Source organism: Telmatherina bonti (genome assembly GCF_933228915.1).
Source record: "Telmatherina bonti genome assembly, chromosome: 14".
Taxonomy (NCBI): Eukaryota; Metazoa; Chordata; class Actinopteri; order Atheriniformes; family Telmatherinidae; genus Telmatherina; species Telmatherina bonti.
The window spans coordinates 25,146,015-25,162,085 of NC_136612.1; the positions used below are offsets into that span (position 1 = coordinate 25,146,015).

A 16,071-nucleotide genomic window follows, 5' to 3' on the forward strand; every position below is an offset into this window, starting at 1 on the left:
ACTGACCCATCAACATTACAATACTCAGAATCGACCTGCTCAGAGACCTGTTCGCATGAAGTAGTGTTTATTAAACAACATGGTGTTGGAGTTAAGTGATGCAAACTAGCACATAAGCAACAAGATTTTATTCCGCAACAAAAAATGTAGAATATTTATTTTTTCTTTTAAATTTTGTTTTCTATATTCTGTCTTTTTAGGGGTTTTTTTTTTTGTTGTTGTTTTTTTTTGTCTGCAAATGAATATTTTTTTTTATACAAAGATGTATGTAAATGACTTTTAAAGTAATTGCAGCGCTACAATTTTGACACAAGGGGGCGATATTTCGATATGAGAGAAAAACGTGTAGAAACAACAGTAAACCGTTTATTTCTAAATTCAGTGCTGTGTTTTATTTTAAAACTTCATACAACTTTCTTACAACCACAAAAACACTTTCTGTCATATGGATATTAATATGTTTAGAATGAGATTTAAAGTTGAGCAATATTTTTTTTTTTAACCTATCTAGATGGAGTTAAAACTGTATTCAAGCACGAACATCCTTAAATTGCCTTTGTTTCTTTGACATATACCTATATTCAAAAAGTTTGAGAATATGACATTATTAAAACCATAATGGATTTTTTTTCTTGTGTGAATGCATACCAATATATCAGCGCAAGTCATTTCACCTTTCCGCTGCGCCTAAATCACCGTCTAACCTGAACACAAATGCAAAGAGATCCTCCCCATCTGAGGTATCAATAGGCTGCAATATCACTCATCTTCCCTCAGCATCTTCTGCACCTTCTCCCTCCCTCCTTCCTTGTCTGTCCATCTCCTCCCTCTGCTCCTTTCTACGCACAAAACAAGTCAGTGCGCACACACGGCTGCTGGAGAAAAGAGGAGACAATAGACCGTACTTTTGGTCATCATGTTATTTGGATTTTTACCATGAGCATCATGCACGCCGAATTGTAAGGTGCAGTTGGATAGTCTTTTAATCGCATGTGTTCATTAATAAAAGCTGAAAGTTTGCCCAGCTTTTAATGTTGCCAACCGAGATTTCAGGAGGAGTGTGTTTCACCTCAAGGTAGGACTCCGCAACTAAGGAACAGGTTGACAGTGCACGCAGCCGGTTGATGTGCTGGTGGGCGCGTTGTTTGAACTGGTGTGTCCTATTTCCAGTTCCAGCAGTTGTTTAGTGGGAAAGCTATTAGATTAATTTATGGATGACATCAAGTGAACTGAGTAAATCCCAATGACATTTTTGTCTTACAACAAATGAGACCACAATTTTTTTTTTTTAAAGATTGCTATAAAGTCAGTGGCGTAGAGAAACTATTTTTCCTTTTTATACATTTTATTGTATTTAATCAAAAATTATACTTTGCAGAGTGCATGATAGCTATTGTGGCTAACTGTAATTGCAATCAATTATTTGATCACTTTATGTGCGTCATTGCAACTAGCCTACAGACGTAATGCACATTGACTTTGCTGTAAAAAATCACCTACGTTTCTACCGGATTCACACTAAAACTGCCTTTAAAATTAGAATTATTTGTTATTTAGATCAGACAGTAACATAAAAATAGGCTATAGGTAAATGTAAAAAAAAAAAAAAGTTACAAATTATTAATACAAATATCATGTTGCCATTTCCAGAAAGTCGTTAACATGACAGCAGGTTATTATACATATTATTGGTTCTAGACAGAAATATGTTCATTTATTCAACCCACTTAGGAAAAATGCCAAATCAGATCAGCTCTATTTACATAATTCGTTTAATTCGTTGACACTGATTATATTATTCTATGTTGCCGGTTTTGTTTCATGGTCATTATGTTGGTGTCTAAAGCTATATGAAGAAAACATCATTAAGCAAAATTAATTGCAATAACAATACAATATGAGACTGAAATATTAGCTCTTAACCAACACATGTAGCCTACAAAACATAAGATGGGGGGAAAATGCCTAAATAAGCCAGTTGGATGTTCAACTGATGTAGAACAATAGGACAAGTCTTGTAATTGTCAAGCCAAAAATTGTTAAACAAAAAGCGTCGGCTGCATTTTCGGAATCTCTAAATCATGAGCATAAATCTCATCGTGTTATTTCTTTTCCTTTAAGGAATTCATCACTATGTTTATTTTTTCAAGGCCGAAATTTAGTTAAACACACACACACACACACACACACACACACACACAAACATATACATACATACATATATATATATATATATATATATATATATATATATATATATATATATATATATATATATATATATATATATATATATATATATATATATATATATATACATACATATATATATATATATATATATATATATATATATATATATATATATATATATATACATACATATATATATATATATATATATATATATATATATATATATAATTATTGCATGTGTAACCTTGTTTATATTTTCAAATCATTTAGTCTTTCTCCTTCGTTCTATCTTTCTTTGTTATTATTATCATCATCATAATTATTACTATTATTATTATTATTATTATTATTATTATTATTATTACTATTAATTTGCAATTAACAACTTGAACCAAATCCAGCGTGTTTTTTCTGTCTACTTTCCCGTCTGTATCGTAATTATATAAAAATGTGGCGAAAAAGAAAAATGAAACTGGTTGATTTTCATAGCTACCCTTCTGAGACTTGTTTTGTGTTCATTTGTCTATTTTTAGGTCTGTGAACTGCATTGGTTTTGTTTATATCTAAGGTTATAAAATGTAGCATTTTTGTTTCTGAAGCGATCACACTAAGGGAAGGAGAGAAGGGATGAAAACAGAGGAGAACCAGCAGTCCTGTCTGCAGCAGCCTCCATCCTCCACGCCTTTTGGTACGTGTTAGCCTTCCTGATTATTTTTTGCATGAGATTCTTGAAAATATAAGTGCTTAATAATTAGTCTACGCATTTTTATCATCATAAATAGGAAGGCTTGTAATTAATTCAGAAGTTTGTAAAAACACAAAGACGAAAAGGACAAACTCGGACAACGACCACGATCTCATTCATTGTTAAATTAACCCAAGCTATTCAGTACTGCAGGTTTTGTTTCTGTTGAGATATTAGGCTATGCTCAAGTTTTTATGAAGACATAAAAGATTTTCAGAGATGGAAAAAAAAAAAAAAAAAGAATAAAGATTTCTCGGCTCCTCCATAATCATAGACATGATGGTAGCACTAATATATATGCAGCACTGGAAAGATAAAAGAAACAAATATTCCTCTCCCCATGTTGTTATTGATAAATAGCTTATCAATAGGGCTATACTAGGTCTGTAACTTTAATCGATCTATTGCATGTCAGAAGAAGATTCAACATGTATTTCTGAGACAAATTTAGCAACAGAAAAATCCAACACTTTTTAAGTCCAATGTGAAAGAAAAACTGGCATTTTTTGGGTTACAAGCAGCAAAATGTTACTTTGGTAATAGAACTTTTTTTTTTAATTAATTGTTCTTTCATCATTTGAACTTAAAGATTGTGTTAAAACACAGGCCTAGTACAGCCACAAACCTGGTGACTTTTAATGTGTCCTTTACGCTGAATTGGACATCAGGTCATAGTTCTCTGCCGGATGACAAGATTATTTTTAATACATCCCAGAAACATAAGCAATAGTTGGTTCAGTGCTTCACAAATGACCACGTTGCAGGGAAGTTTCGGGAATCCAGCGATGGAGAAAACTGTGAGGACTTAGCTGTAGTGACCACAGGCGGCTTTGGCTTTTTCACTGCCTCAATGTCCACGCACTGATCTGCTCCCACCAGGTCCAGATTACAGAGGAGGGGGAGAGGTCTGTGCTGGCTGCGAATCTCCCATCGCAGATCGCTTCCTGCTGCGCGTGAACGAGCGTAGCTGGCACGAGACATGCGTCAAGTGTGCCGTGTGTTTGAGCGCGCTCACTGGGACCTGTTACTGCAGAGATCGCCTGTTGTACTGCAAGCACGACTATGAAAAGTAAGAACAAAACCGAAACGTGTCTGGAGAGATGTAACCTTTTTATTGTCATCTGTCACGTGATTCTTATAGTTGTGAACTTTTGTGTTGAAAAATCCATTCAGTAGTGCTTGTTGTGTGCTTGTGTTAGAGACGCTAAAGCATGGATAGCCAGCACTACATGAAACTATTGTTGGCATTATACCCCCAAAAGCACAAATCAGTATCTATCTATCTATCTATCTATCTATCTATCTATCTATCTATATCTATATCTATATATATATGTATATATATATATATATATGTATATATATATATATATATATATATATATATATATATATATATATATATATATATATATATATAGATAGATATAGATAGATATATATGTGTGTGTGTGTGTGTGTGTGTGTGTGTGTGTGTGTGTGTGGATCATTTTATGCTCTTGCTGACATCCTATTTCATGAGACAAACCAAAACGGTTGAAAGTGAAATGTGACAATAGCCTATACCCTTTTTTGGAGCATCTCCCAAATGACATCCACTGATCATACACAGGCACCGCTCTCTTGCTCCATTGTGGCATTGCATTAGGTGCTTTCATGTTTGTCACCCAATATTTTTGCAAATCAAGACTTCCACAGCCCATCCCTGAGGTATAGCTGACAAGAGAGTATTTGCATGGAAAAAATTCTGAGGAATGGTTGAAGAAGTGAGCGCGAGTGTGAGAAATAAGAGTTTGACGTGCTGAGTCGATCGCCAAGCTTCTCAGACCACAATCTGATCTGATGGGATCTGTGAGAAACAAACCCAATCCACAAAGACCACACCCCACAGGCCCTAAAGAATCTATTGCTACTATCTGGGTATAGCAGATGCTCCAGTACACCTCAGACGTCTACCCCATCACTGTTCACAGCTGTTTTGGCAGAATGAGAGGAACTTACACAACACAATTCTAGGCTGGGAGTCCAAATGTCGAGGTATATTTCCTTTGTAATTGCAGTTTTATGACTGGTCATTGTCTGGTTTAGACCATCAGTGCAGATAATTTTGTGGATGTTTTTGAATTAATGTACTGATGCTCAAAATCAGAATGAACTATTTTTGACACAATTCTTCCTTATCTTGTAGCATAGTGATGTAAAGACACACAAACACAAAATACAGCAGCATAAACAATAACGCATAAATAATATTCGCTTGGTAAAATGAGAATTTGGTTTGTTTTAAGATTCTGTTCTATGTACATTTTTGTGGTCAAAGCACATTTTTCCTTTGGTAATTTAGTATATGCTGCGGTCAGTGGGTGTCCATGAACTCCAGGGATGGACAGCTTACAGACAAGCCTGCAGCTTGTTATCATTGTTTTGAAAAGTGTCAGACGGCATCCAGCAGCACAGGCTCTCCCACTGTACCTGACATCTGGAGGAGAGAGAGTGAGAAAGGAGATAAAAGCCCCATTGTGTGACATTTATTTGCAAAAATGAGTGGGAAAAGTGGAGGCAAAAACCATACCATGAATGAAGCTGACTTTGTTTTCAGTGATGGCACGATAAAGCACATTTGCTTTCCATGCATAACGATTGTAATTACAGATCCAAATCAACAGTCACAAGCTCATTCGCAATCGTGTTGATTTAGTCTTCCATATATTGCATATGCCTTGTTGCTTTGTTGTGTGAGTTGGTGCCAGACTTGGCTCACAGCGATGCTTGTGACCTTCAGTGGATCAGCAACAATGTCTCCTTGTTTTCCGAGCAGTCTGTCCATCAGCGCCTTATACTACACACTCCCTGGTCTAATGCAGGTGTGTGCACTTAAACAGATAAGCTTGTCCAAGAATTTAGAAAACGTATATGAATTTAAAGGGAATTCATATTATTATTAGCACAAACTCATTTTTCTTTCAGCCTGTTAATTGATGTACGACTTCATTATAGCTTCATCTGCTACAAGAAAGCAAAGCTGGGCCACTTAATGTCTGAACACATTCATGCACTAGGATTATGAGTTCTGAGGTAAAGTATGCAAAATTACACCAGTATGAATGCATGAAATGCATTCAAGCTAAGGTACCATCTTGCAGGCTTTTCAGCCCAGAGATGCTTTGTATCTACCGAGATACCAAATATTATTAAAGCAGTATCTCTGGCAAGTCCAAATCTCTCTTTAAACGGAAAAAAAATTGATTGCTTTGATTAAATCACCCAGCACAAATACATACAGACCTCTTTTTCTAAAACTCCCTCACATCATAAGCTCAAGGCCATTTTGTTTGTCCTGATCATCGGTTTCTATTTGTTTAATTTCTTTTTCTATTAGAATTAAATCCATAAATGGTTTAGATTAGAGTGGGACTGGGTGGGTTTGGATTATATTAAAAATAATGTATGGGTTGGATGAACAATTGAACATATTTGAAAGCCAACTCAAATGGCAAAAACCAATCTAATGGTTTAATACTCTCCAACTCCTTTTTATACATCTGGACCAAACTGCCTGCAAGGCAAAAGTTAATTCTGTATTTTCATGTTTAATATTTTTGAAGCATCTTCAAGAAGTCAGACTGTTTAAATACAATGTAGAGCTCTGTAAAATATTGATTGGGTTGGTCGATTGCAATTAAGTTTATTCCCTGAATTGTCAGATGATAAGTAATCACCTTATTGGCACTCGTGGAAAAAAATATGTTAAAAAAAAAAAGGAAAATTTAAAAAGTAAAAAATTAATAATGAAATGCTTTTTCAGTATTGCCAGTTGCAATTATTGTTGGCTTAAACCTGTTATGGAAATGAGGGGATTAAAACTAAATAAACTCAAGTGAGTCTTCCTGTGGATTTATTTTTATTGTCAAAACCCAAAAAAATCCTTTGGAACTTCATCCTGTCATGGACCAGATGCTCAGCATGAGGTGTTCTCAGACTTTCCCACACACAATTTCCCTCAAGGATTCTGCACAGGTGTAATGCAGTTTTACTGAAATGATGGGCACATTTAATGCAACGCAGCCACAAATTAGGCATTTAAATGACAACAAATTGTGCTATGTTCTAATAAGAAATAGTTTAGTTTAGTTTATTCAATTAATTCTTAATACATTTAAACAAAAGAAGATAAAATAGTAAAAAAAAAAGAATGAAAAAGAGCAGAAGGATATGTTTCAATATGATTATAATCAAAACATAATAAATGCAAAACCTGATCCACTAGCTGTTAAATATGTATTTGGGAATATGCACCTCAGTCCTATGCAGAGTCATTTTACTGGCTTACTGTTTTAGTATCATGCTGCACTGATGACTATAGGGTCTCTGTTTCCTGCTCAATAATTCTGACCCTAAAGAGACTAGAGGGTGTAGTCTAGCTGTGTGAAGCCTAAAACTCACATGTAAGCCCATAAAGGCAGCTGAAAAACAGGTCACTGGGGTTGATATTCACTAAACCTTACATTTTATACCTCATGCTGAGGGGTGGAGGGCACACAGACAACACCTAAGCTTACAAACTCACTCACTGAAAGAAAAAGGAAAACTGAAGAAAAGGGAGACACAACTGCCACAGTTGCAGAATAAGCTTTTTCAGTTCCACAGCGTGCAAGTCAAACACTAATATCCTAAAAAGAATATTCTCTCAGTGTGAAATGAGTGAATATCTGAATTTTAGGATAGAAAACCACTTCTGCCTACTATGTCTCTGCCCCACCAAGCATTTCTCTCCCTGTCTCTCTATCCTTAACCTCATTCGTCACTGTCTGTTTTGTAATAATATTTCTCTATACCAAACCTCATTTCCTTCTTGTTGAGATTGATAGCAGTGATGACACCACACAGTTTATCTCCCCATTTATTCCTTGTTTTCTCTTAATCGTCCAACCACCCGCACCCTAGTCAGTGCCGCTTTGTGTCTCAGAAAGGAGGATAGGAGGAGGTGGTGGGAAGGGTGATTGGGTGTAGTGCTAATTGTCGAGCTCTCTGGCTGTCCCGAGATGACAGATCTGACACAGTGCTGCTGGGAAATGCTATTACAGAGAATTATGCAATGATGTATCACATGAATCACAAAGCCTTATTCCTATCAGCTTGGACTCGTGTCCATTAATCACTCTCCTTTTTAATGAATTACTGTTAATAAAAATATGTCTCAGAACATGTCAGTGAAAATTACAAATAAACAAATTGTTCTTTATGTTTAGTCGACGTTGGCCACAAAAATAATTAAAACAAATGTATTTGCTCGAAAAATTTGTGGATGATGGTAATAAAAGTTTATGGCGTTATGTAAAAAGTTTTTTTTCTAGCTTTGTGTGCTTATAGATCAGTCATGGGTGCTTCTGACAGGTCAGGATTGCCATATTTATATAAATCAAAGGCTTTACAAACAGTATGACATGAATGTATTTATGCAGTGAAGGTACACCTTAAGTACAACTGCAGCAAAACAGATGATGATTTGAGGTGCATCAGATGAAAGAAAGTGGGGGCGTTGGAATTTTCTTTGTTTTGATGGTATGCTATTGAAAAACATAAACTAGATTATATTAGTGGAGGAACATAAGGGAGAGCTCTCACTTATGGAGAGTGGGTTCAAAATGGGATAAAGAAGGTAAAGACGAGGTGTCTTACAGATTTAGGGAGGGAACAACCAAACAGAGGGGCTGATTTTTATCTGGGTATGTCAATGTGTGCGTGTGTGTGTTGGGGAGGGGGGGGGTTGGAATTGCCACTGATTTTTGCATAATGTGTGATGAGACCCCATCATATTTCCTCCCCCACAACAATTTTATAACAGACAGCTAATAAATGTTTCATGGCAGAACAAGCTGCTCGCCTCGGCTTTATTAAATCTGAGATAATAAAAGCAGAAAGAGAGAGGAAGAAAAAAAAGAGTGAGAATAGGGGGTCGCACCAGAGAGAGAGAGAGAGAGAGAGAGAGAGGGAGATAGGGAGATAGGGACATCAGTGTAGACTTTTCTCAAACCAACTAACTGTATCTCCTGTTTCTGAGGCAACGGGCCCCGCCGTCCCTCCGCCACCCCCTCCCCGCTGCTTCCCGCTCCACCAGAGTCAGACAGGAAATGAGAAACGGGCAGACAGGATATTGCGTTCTGGTGGCCTGGGGATTAACTGTTTTATCTAAACTAACACACACCCACTCACTCACACTCATAAACACACATCTATATCCTGACACATAGCATTCATTCTTGGTACCATCAGGTGTGGTTTTAACACGCACAGAGACATGTATCATGCAGACCTTACACATCAAGCAGGTTTTTGGTTGCTACTTTATACAGAGAAGGACCTCAATCTTTCAAGACTCAGTCTTGCTCCCCTGTAGTGCTAGATATTATTTCCAGTGTGAAAAATTACCATAAGAGTTAAAACGTGTAACTATATAACTGTGAGACTGTCCAAGTGTCCTTTCAGAATCCACAGACAACAAACCCAATAAGCTAGAAGGCTATCAATGTCTTAGGGAGACATGCTACAAACATGACAGTGTTGTCTGTGTTATATGCATATTTGTACCCAGGCACCTTATCTATGAATCTGTGTTTACACTAACTGAGCATATTTGTGTGTATAAGTGCATGAGTGGGCTATTTATTTATATACATATATGACAGTGCATGTGTAACCATGGCTATACTTTTCAAACACACACACACAAACACACACACACACACACATATCTATATCTATCTCTCTCTCTCTCTCTATAAATATATATATATATATATATATATATATATATATATATATATATATATATAGATAGATAGATATATATAGATAGATAGATAGATAGATAGATAGATAGATAGATAGATATAGATGTAGAAATAGACATAGACATAATTATAAATATAGATATGTAGATATATAGATATATAGACATATCTATATATCTATAGATATATAGATAGATACATATGTAATGTAATGTGTGGGTCTGTGAATGTGCGTGTGCATGTATGCATGTATGCATGTATTTTTGTGTGAGTGAGTGGTGGCAGGGTAGCAAGTATCGTGGGGAATGCTGGGAGATTTTAATAACACAGAAGCAGTGCAGGGAGATTTAATAAAAGGAGATGATGTGATTACTGAACCCTGGCTCTGAGCCATTTTGCTTCACAGAGCAATATCCGCCAAAAGTGTGCACACACATTTACACACACACACTCACTAACTCTCATACATTTCTAAGAAATACTAAAAAGAATACAACTTTAAAGTAAGATTGATACATATCATTTGTTCTTTTTGTATCTGTCTCCCGAATCCTTGATTGTACCTTAATTTTTAGGGAGAACAAATGTACGCCATTTCTTGGGGTCAAAAGTCTGTTGAAATCATTAGAGAATAAAAAATATATTCAGAAAGAGCTGTCCAGGTGTCAGACTGAATGACAGAGGTGGATGTCAGATGAGCTACAGTTTCAAGGTAACTAGGGTCTTCTGGGATCATGTAAGACAAACCCAAACCTCACAAAACTGAACAAACTCTTCAGCCTGGAGTTAACATAAGTGAACCTATACCAGTATAAATATTTGTTTTGACCAAAAAGGCACATACAATATTGTAACTGCTCTGAAAAACATACATATTTATGGAATGATTGTATTCTAGTCCAAACCATGTCAAACTTGTTATGGCTCAAAGGCAAAGCAATGCCACATGACACAGCTTAGAGAGATGGCAAAGATTCTGTTAGTCTATTTGTATGCTTGGGTTCTACAATAATGCAAAAAGAAAATACATACAATACTATACAATGATGCAACTCTCTCTTCCTCTCTGCATGTAATCTCATAATAAACACGTTTGTTCAAAATCCATTGAATTGAATATGAAATTGTCTGCTGCAACCTCCCTTGGCTTTTGTACATCACATAATCAAAAAGTTGATCATGCACTTGCACTTTTGGTCTTTGTCATTTTTCATGTCATAATATACCAGGAATAAGTTCATTTTAGGAAATGTTATTTAAATTAATTATATTTTAATGCACAGGTGGCTGTTAATGTACCTCAACTAAGTATTAATTTTCATTTTCTTTAAAAAATAATAAAAAATTATGACATGTATAAGCAAAACAATCATCTTTGATTAAAATGTAGTTTTCCCTCCAAACCGAGAGTACCGAACAAGTCTCCCTTGTAAAAGTGATTTCTGATTTCAATGGGACTTCCTGGTTAAATTAAGGTAAATTAATAAATAATATAGCAAACTGCTTAATGTTTTAAATGAAAAAATAATCATATATTTATTTTCTCAAAGTTATGTACAGGACCCAAGTAATGGTTATGAATGGATTATTGGAAATTAATGGAAATTAAATGTGAGGGCATTTTTAACTAGTATTAATTTAATAAACTAAATATGGAGCTTCCTAAATGCTAAGTTGTCATCTATACATCATGTTCATAGTGACTTTTTGGAAGCTGCACCCTGGTCAGGACCATGTGTAAATGATACTTCTATTAGAGGGATTAGACTGATCTACTTACAGACCCCCCTCTGTGGCAGTTGCCCCAAGTTGCCTTCATTTGCCATGTTGAGTAAATTCCTACCGTGCTGGGTACACCCTGATTAGGGAGTGTAGGACTTAACCACCAACATTATCAGTCTTATGTCAAGCAGTCCTGACGGTTCTGTTCTGTTGAGTAATTTTCACAGTGAAAGGAGGTGTTTAAGATGCTGAAGTGTGTATTCAGATGGGGAGTAAAGCCGCTCAGACCAGGGTGATTGATTGTTTCCTTTTGTCATACACACATATTATGACTGACATGTTTGCTCCTTTACAGTGCAGATCTCTCTAGAATGAATTATAATGCCTCTGTAAGAAGGGAGGTTGAGAAACATTTAGTTAAACACTGTGCCCTGTTGCAATAGATCTCTGTATTGTTGCTTATAGGAGTACTTATGTTTGCTTTCTGATATTAAGTTAGCGACACTGTCATTTGGGGAATTTAGAAAGCGTTTGGCAGATGGATTGAGAAAGATTAGCTGTAGCAGCTGCGTTTGGGACAGAATCACAGATTAGGAGCTCTAATGTGCAGACCTGGCTCCTTCTTTACACTCCAGATTTGGGCAGCAACACCTTCCTATCACTCAGTCAGGGAGCGTCAACACTTCGGCCTTCATCCCCTCGTCCCTCTTTTAACCTCCCCTTTCATTCTCCCTCCCTTTATTCTTTTTTTTTTGCCAAGGTTGCATGTTGTTGTGGTGCTATTTCTGTATCCATGTATCGTTATCCATTCTGTATTTGCTGTCTAGCAATTCTTTTTGAGCTGGCGTGTCAATGATCCAGTGTCTCAAAAGCATTTTCTGTTTGCAGGTGTTTTGCACACCCAATGTGACAATTAATAATGGTACGATGTATAAAAGTTAAAGCCTGTATCAAACTATGTAATACTCAATGGGCTCACGTGCAAATGTCTGTGAATTTTTGTGCATGCACATGTATGTGTGTGAGTACCAATGTTTGTGTGTGTGCTTGGTGTGCATAAGTGAGAGGATAGAGATTAACCCCATGCTATCCCCAATCCCTGGTTATGAGTTTACAGCGTCTGTCTGGCCATCTCACTGTTTAAACAACAATCTAATTAATCCTGTCTTTATTAGTTTCAGTGAACTGGGGAGGCAGGCTGGGAGGGCGTGAGGGAAAACTGGGAATGCTGGCAGTGAAGAAAAAAAAACTCAGGGAGGGGGAGGAACCAAGTGCAAGAACAAGGATTTGAAAGGAATTTAAAGGCAGAGACTTAGGCCCTTTGAATGGAAATAGGGATGTAAAGAGATTGTGAGTCAGTAGAGAAATTGAAGGGTTATAACGTCACACAGTAGGAGAAATAGTGGGACAAAGGAGGAAAATAGTAATAGGGGGAATCAATGGAGCTGAGAAAGACTGTTTTAAGCCTTTTTCATTTAGTTTAATAAGTGCTTTAAGATTGTGGGTGACATGAATACGCTGGAGTTTGATAGTTTTCAATATTTAAGCATATCTAACAGACGGTTCTCATTTCATAGGCTAACTACTGCCATCTACTGTCATATGGGAGAAAAGAAAACAACAAGCAATAGTGATGACTGTAACTCATCTTAGCAGATGTTCACCTTGTTGCACTGTGAATTGGGTAATGTTTTTGCAGCCTTTAATTAAGAGACTATGCTAATCTCCAGAATAATTGGAGCTGAGGGTACATGTGTCGGAGTACTTTGTTTATGCATCCACCTTTAATTACTTCACCTATTTATTCAGTTAGACACCATTCATCCCCCACATCCTCCAACATAAATAGATCTAAACATATAAACTCATGTGTTTTCGTTTCTGTGTACTTCCAGGCTCTTTGTAAGAAAGTGTAGTGCCTGCCTGCAGGTCATTGGACGATCTGAACTGATAATGCGCGTGCTGGGCCAGGTGTACCACCTGGGCTGCTTCAGCTGCTGTGAGTGTGAACGCCGGCTGCAGAGAGGTGATGAGTTTGTGTTGAAAGAAGGCCAGCTGCTCTGCCGCATGGACTATGAAAAGGAGAGGGAAATGCTTGCTGCTATTAGTCCCACACCAACTGAATCAGGTACAGTGCATTTGAATTAAAAAAGTTCTTAATATAAACTATATTTTTTTCTTTGTTTTTTTTTTTTTTTTCATAGACAGCTGGGATATACTCCATCTTCCCCGCGACCCTGAAGCGGTTTGGAAAATGAATGAATGAATGTTTTTTCATATTCAAATATTTATCTTTTGTCCCAGCACAGTCAATCTCTGTCACTTTCCTACAGATCATTTAGCAGCACTTTAGGAAATCAGGTATTTTAAGTTTTATGTCAACATTATAAAGTAAAATACATCTTGTGATCTACATAGGTTATTTCCATTTAGGCACTGTCAGTGATGCTTGGAAACAACTGCTTGGCAGAATAGCATCATAATGACAAAAAATATTTAAAATGATGCAGTGGCAATGTGTGTAACAGTACCATGACCTCACTGTTTATATTCACAAATTCAACCTTCAGATTCAAGTAACATATGTAGAGGATTTAAGAGGTTGCCTTCAAAGGTGGGCAACAGCTTTTATATTAGAATCTGTTGATTATTTACAGTATGTGAAGTTGAATCCGCACCTCCAGTGAGCTGCAACAGCTTGGAACTAAACACCTCAGACACAGTTTGATTTTCTCAGTTGTTGACTACAGCCCAGAGGTCAGACGCACACAGACAGCTGGTCTGATAAAGTTGTCTGTTTTTCTTAGTCAAAAGTGAAGACGAGGATGGTGGAGGAGGCTCGAGTGGTGGAAAAGGTGGTGACGAAGGCAAGGAACACAAGCGTTCAAAGCGACCACGTACCATCTTAACCACTCAACAGCGGCGAGCTTTCAAGGCCTCCTTTGAAGTGTCAGCTAAACCATGCAGGAAGGTGGGTGGATCAGCTTCTTATCAGAGCAACAACATCCCACAAAATATTTTAAAACTTTGTGGTTTGGGGGCCTGTCTTTGAGTTTTTCAGAACAGTAACTCATTTTTTGTGTTGTAAAAACTATGGAAAAACTCTTAACTTGTAGGTGAGGGAGACACTGGCTGCTGAGACTGGGCTGACAGTGCGTGTTGTGCAGGTGTGGTTTCAAAACCAGAGAGCCAAGGTTAGACTTTAAAATGTTCTTAAAAAAACAAGCTATAACATGCATATGAGCAAAGAAAAAAAAATCCACACATTGTGTGATTTTTGTGACTTAGATGAAAAAGATAGCTCGCCGACAGCAGCAGCAGCAACAGCAGCAGCAAGAACAGGAGCAACTTGGAGGGACGAGGAGAGGACCTAGCAGAGGGGGCCGCCAAAGTAATGATGATAGTGAAGGTAAAAAAGAAAGAAATGAGCAACAGAAAAAGAGAGGTTCTTTAAACTGATGTGGTTAAAATGGGTTTTTACCTTCACAGATGGATCGAGTACCCATGGCATGGATGGGATGCTGGGGTATCCATCTCTGCCACGTCAACAGTTGCTTGCTCTGGATCCCAACATTTATGGTGGAGAGCCTTTTCGACATGGGCTTACCCCACCTCAGCTGAACAGTGAACAGCTCCATTCTTATGGTAAGGCTCAAGGTTGAGCTGAGTTCAAATGAAATTGTGTATTTCAGAAATCAAAACTTTTTTCAAATGATCATCCCACCATCATTACAGTATAAGGTTTGCTTTGATGTTATGTCCTTGGTGGAACCTAAATATCTTATTTAAATTGTAGATTCAGAGACAGTCTTCCACGATTTGGACAGTGATGGGAGCCTTGGTCACCTTGGTGATTGTCTCTTAGCAACAGGGGAAGGCCTCCTGACAGGACGAGTGGGAAACCCCATTGACCGTCTCTACTCCATGCAGAACTCCTACTTCACCTCCTGACCTTTGTAAACTGTCACCCATTCACTTCCTGTTTCACCTTTCACCTCAGAGATGCAGCTAATGGAATCTGTCCATCAACATGCCTGTGGGACCATCCTCTGTCATACAGGCTAGATCCAAACACTTCAGCTATTTAAACAGACTATTATTTTAAGTCACACATAGTCATATTTAGCACAATATTCTCATATCCTTTCTCTGACGAGAATCCCATGCTGGAAGTATAGATGTCCAAGATGATGGACTTCAATTTTTCCTGGTTCTATTTATGTTATTTTCAGTGAAATATGTTTCATGGCACTTTCCATCTGAAGAAAAAATGATGACACATATACCTATCAATATGTATATCTTGAATTCAAACTAAGTGACAAAGGAAGATCATTCATCAATCAAATTACATTCATTTAGGAGGTTTGGCAAGATTTTTGCGCAGGTGAGAGTCCAAATTCTATTAGTGTAATGCATAACTTCCTTTGTTTTGCCAGAACTAGTTTTACTTAATGTGTATGAATGACTGCAGTATAAACAATACTGTATATGGACTACCATTTTGCTCTCAGGTTAGTGTGTGTGTTTATGTACCCTGAGTCTCAACTCAGGATATTGTGTTGGATACAATGACAGATTATCTTTGACTTCAAGAAAGTAGTTTGCAAAGCAGAG

General features: G+C 37.1%; 1 protein-coding gene across 1 annotated transcript; it reads left to right on the forward strand.

The window, feature by feature from the left end:
* Positions 1-1,031: 1,031 nt before the first annotated feature.
* Positions 1,032-15,405, forward strand: lmx1al (LIM homeobox transcription factor 1, alpha-like; the record flags this gene model as incomplete). Its single annotated transcript, XM_079253624.1, has 9 exons — positions 1,032-1,075; positions 2,796-2,884; positions 3,821-4,010; positions 13,350-13,582; positions 14,262-14,425; positions 14,571-14,648; positions 14,743-14,863; positions 14,944-15,099; positions 15,251-15,405. The coding sequence occupies 9 exons, from the start codon at positions 1,032-1,034 to the stop codon at positions 15,403-15,405; spliced, it is 1,230 nt and encodes a 409-aa protein (XP_079109750.1).
* Positions 15,406-16,071: the final 666 nt, after the last annotated feature.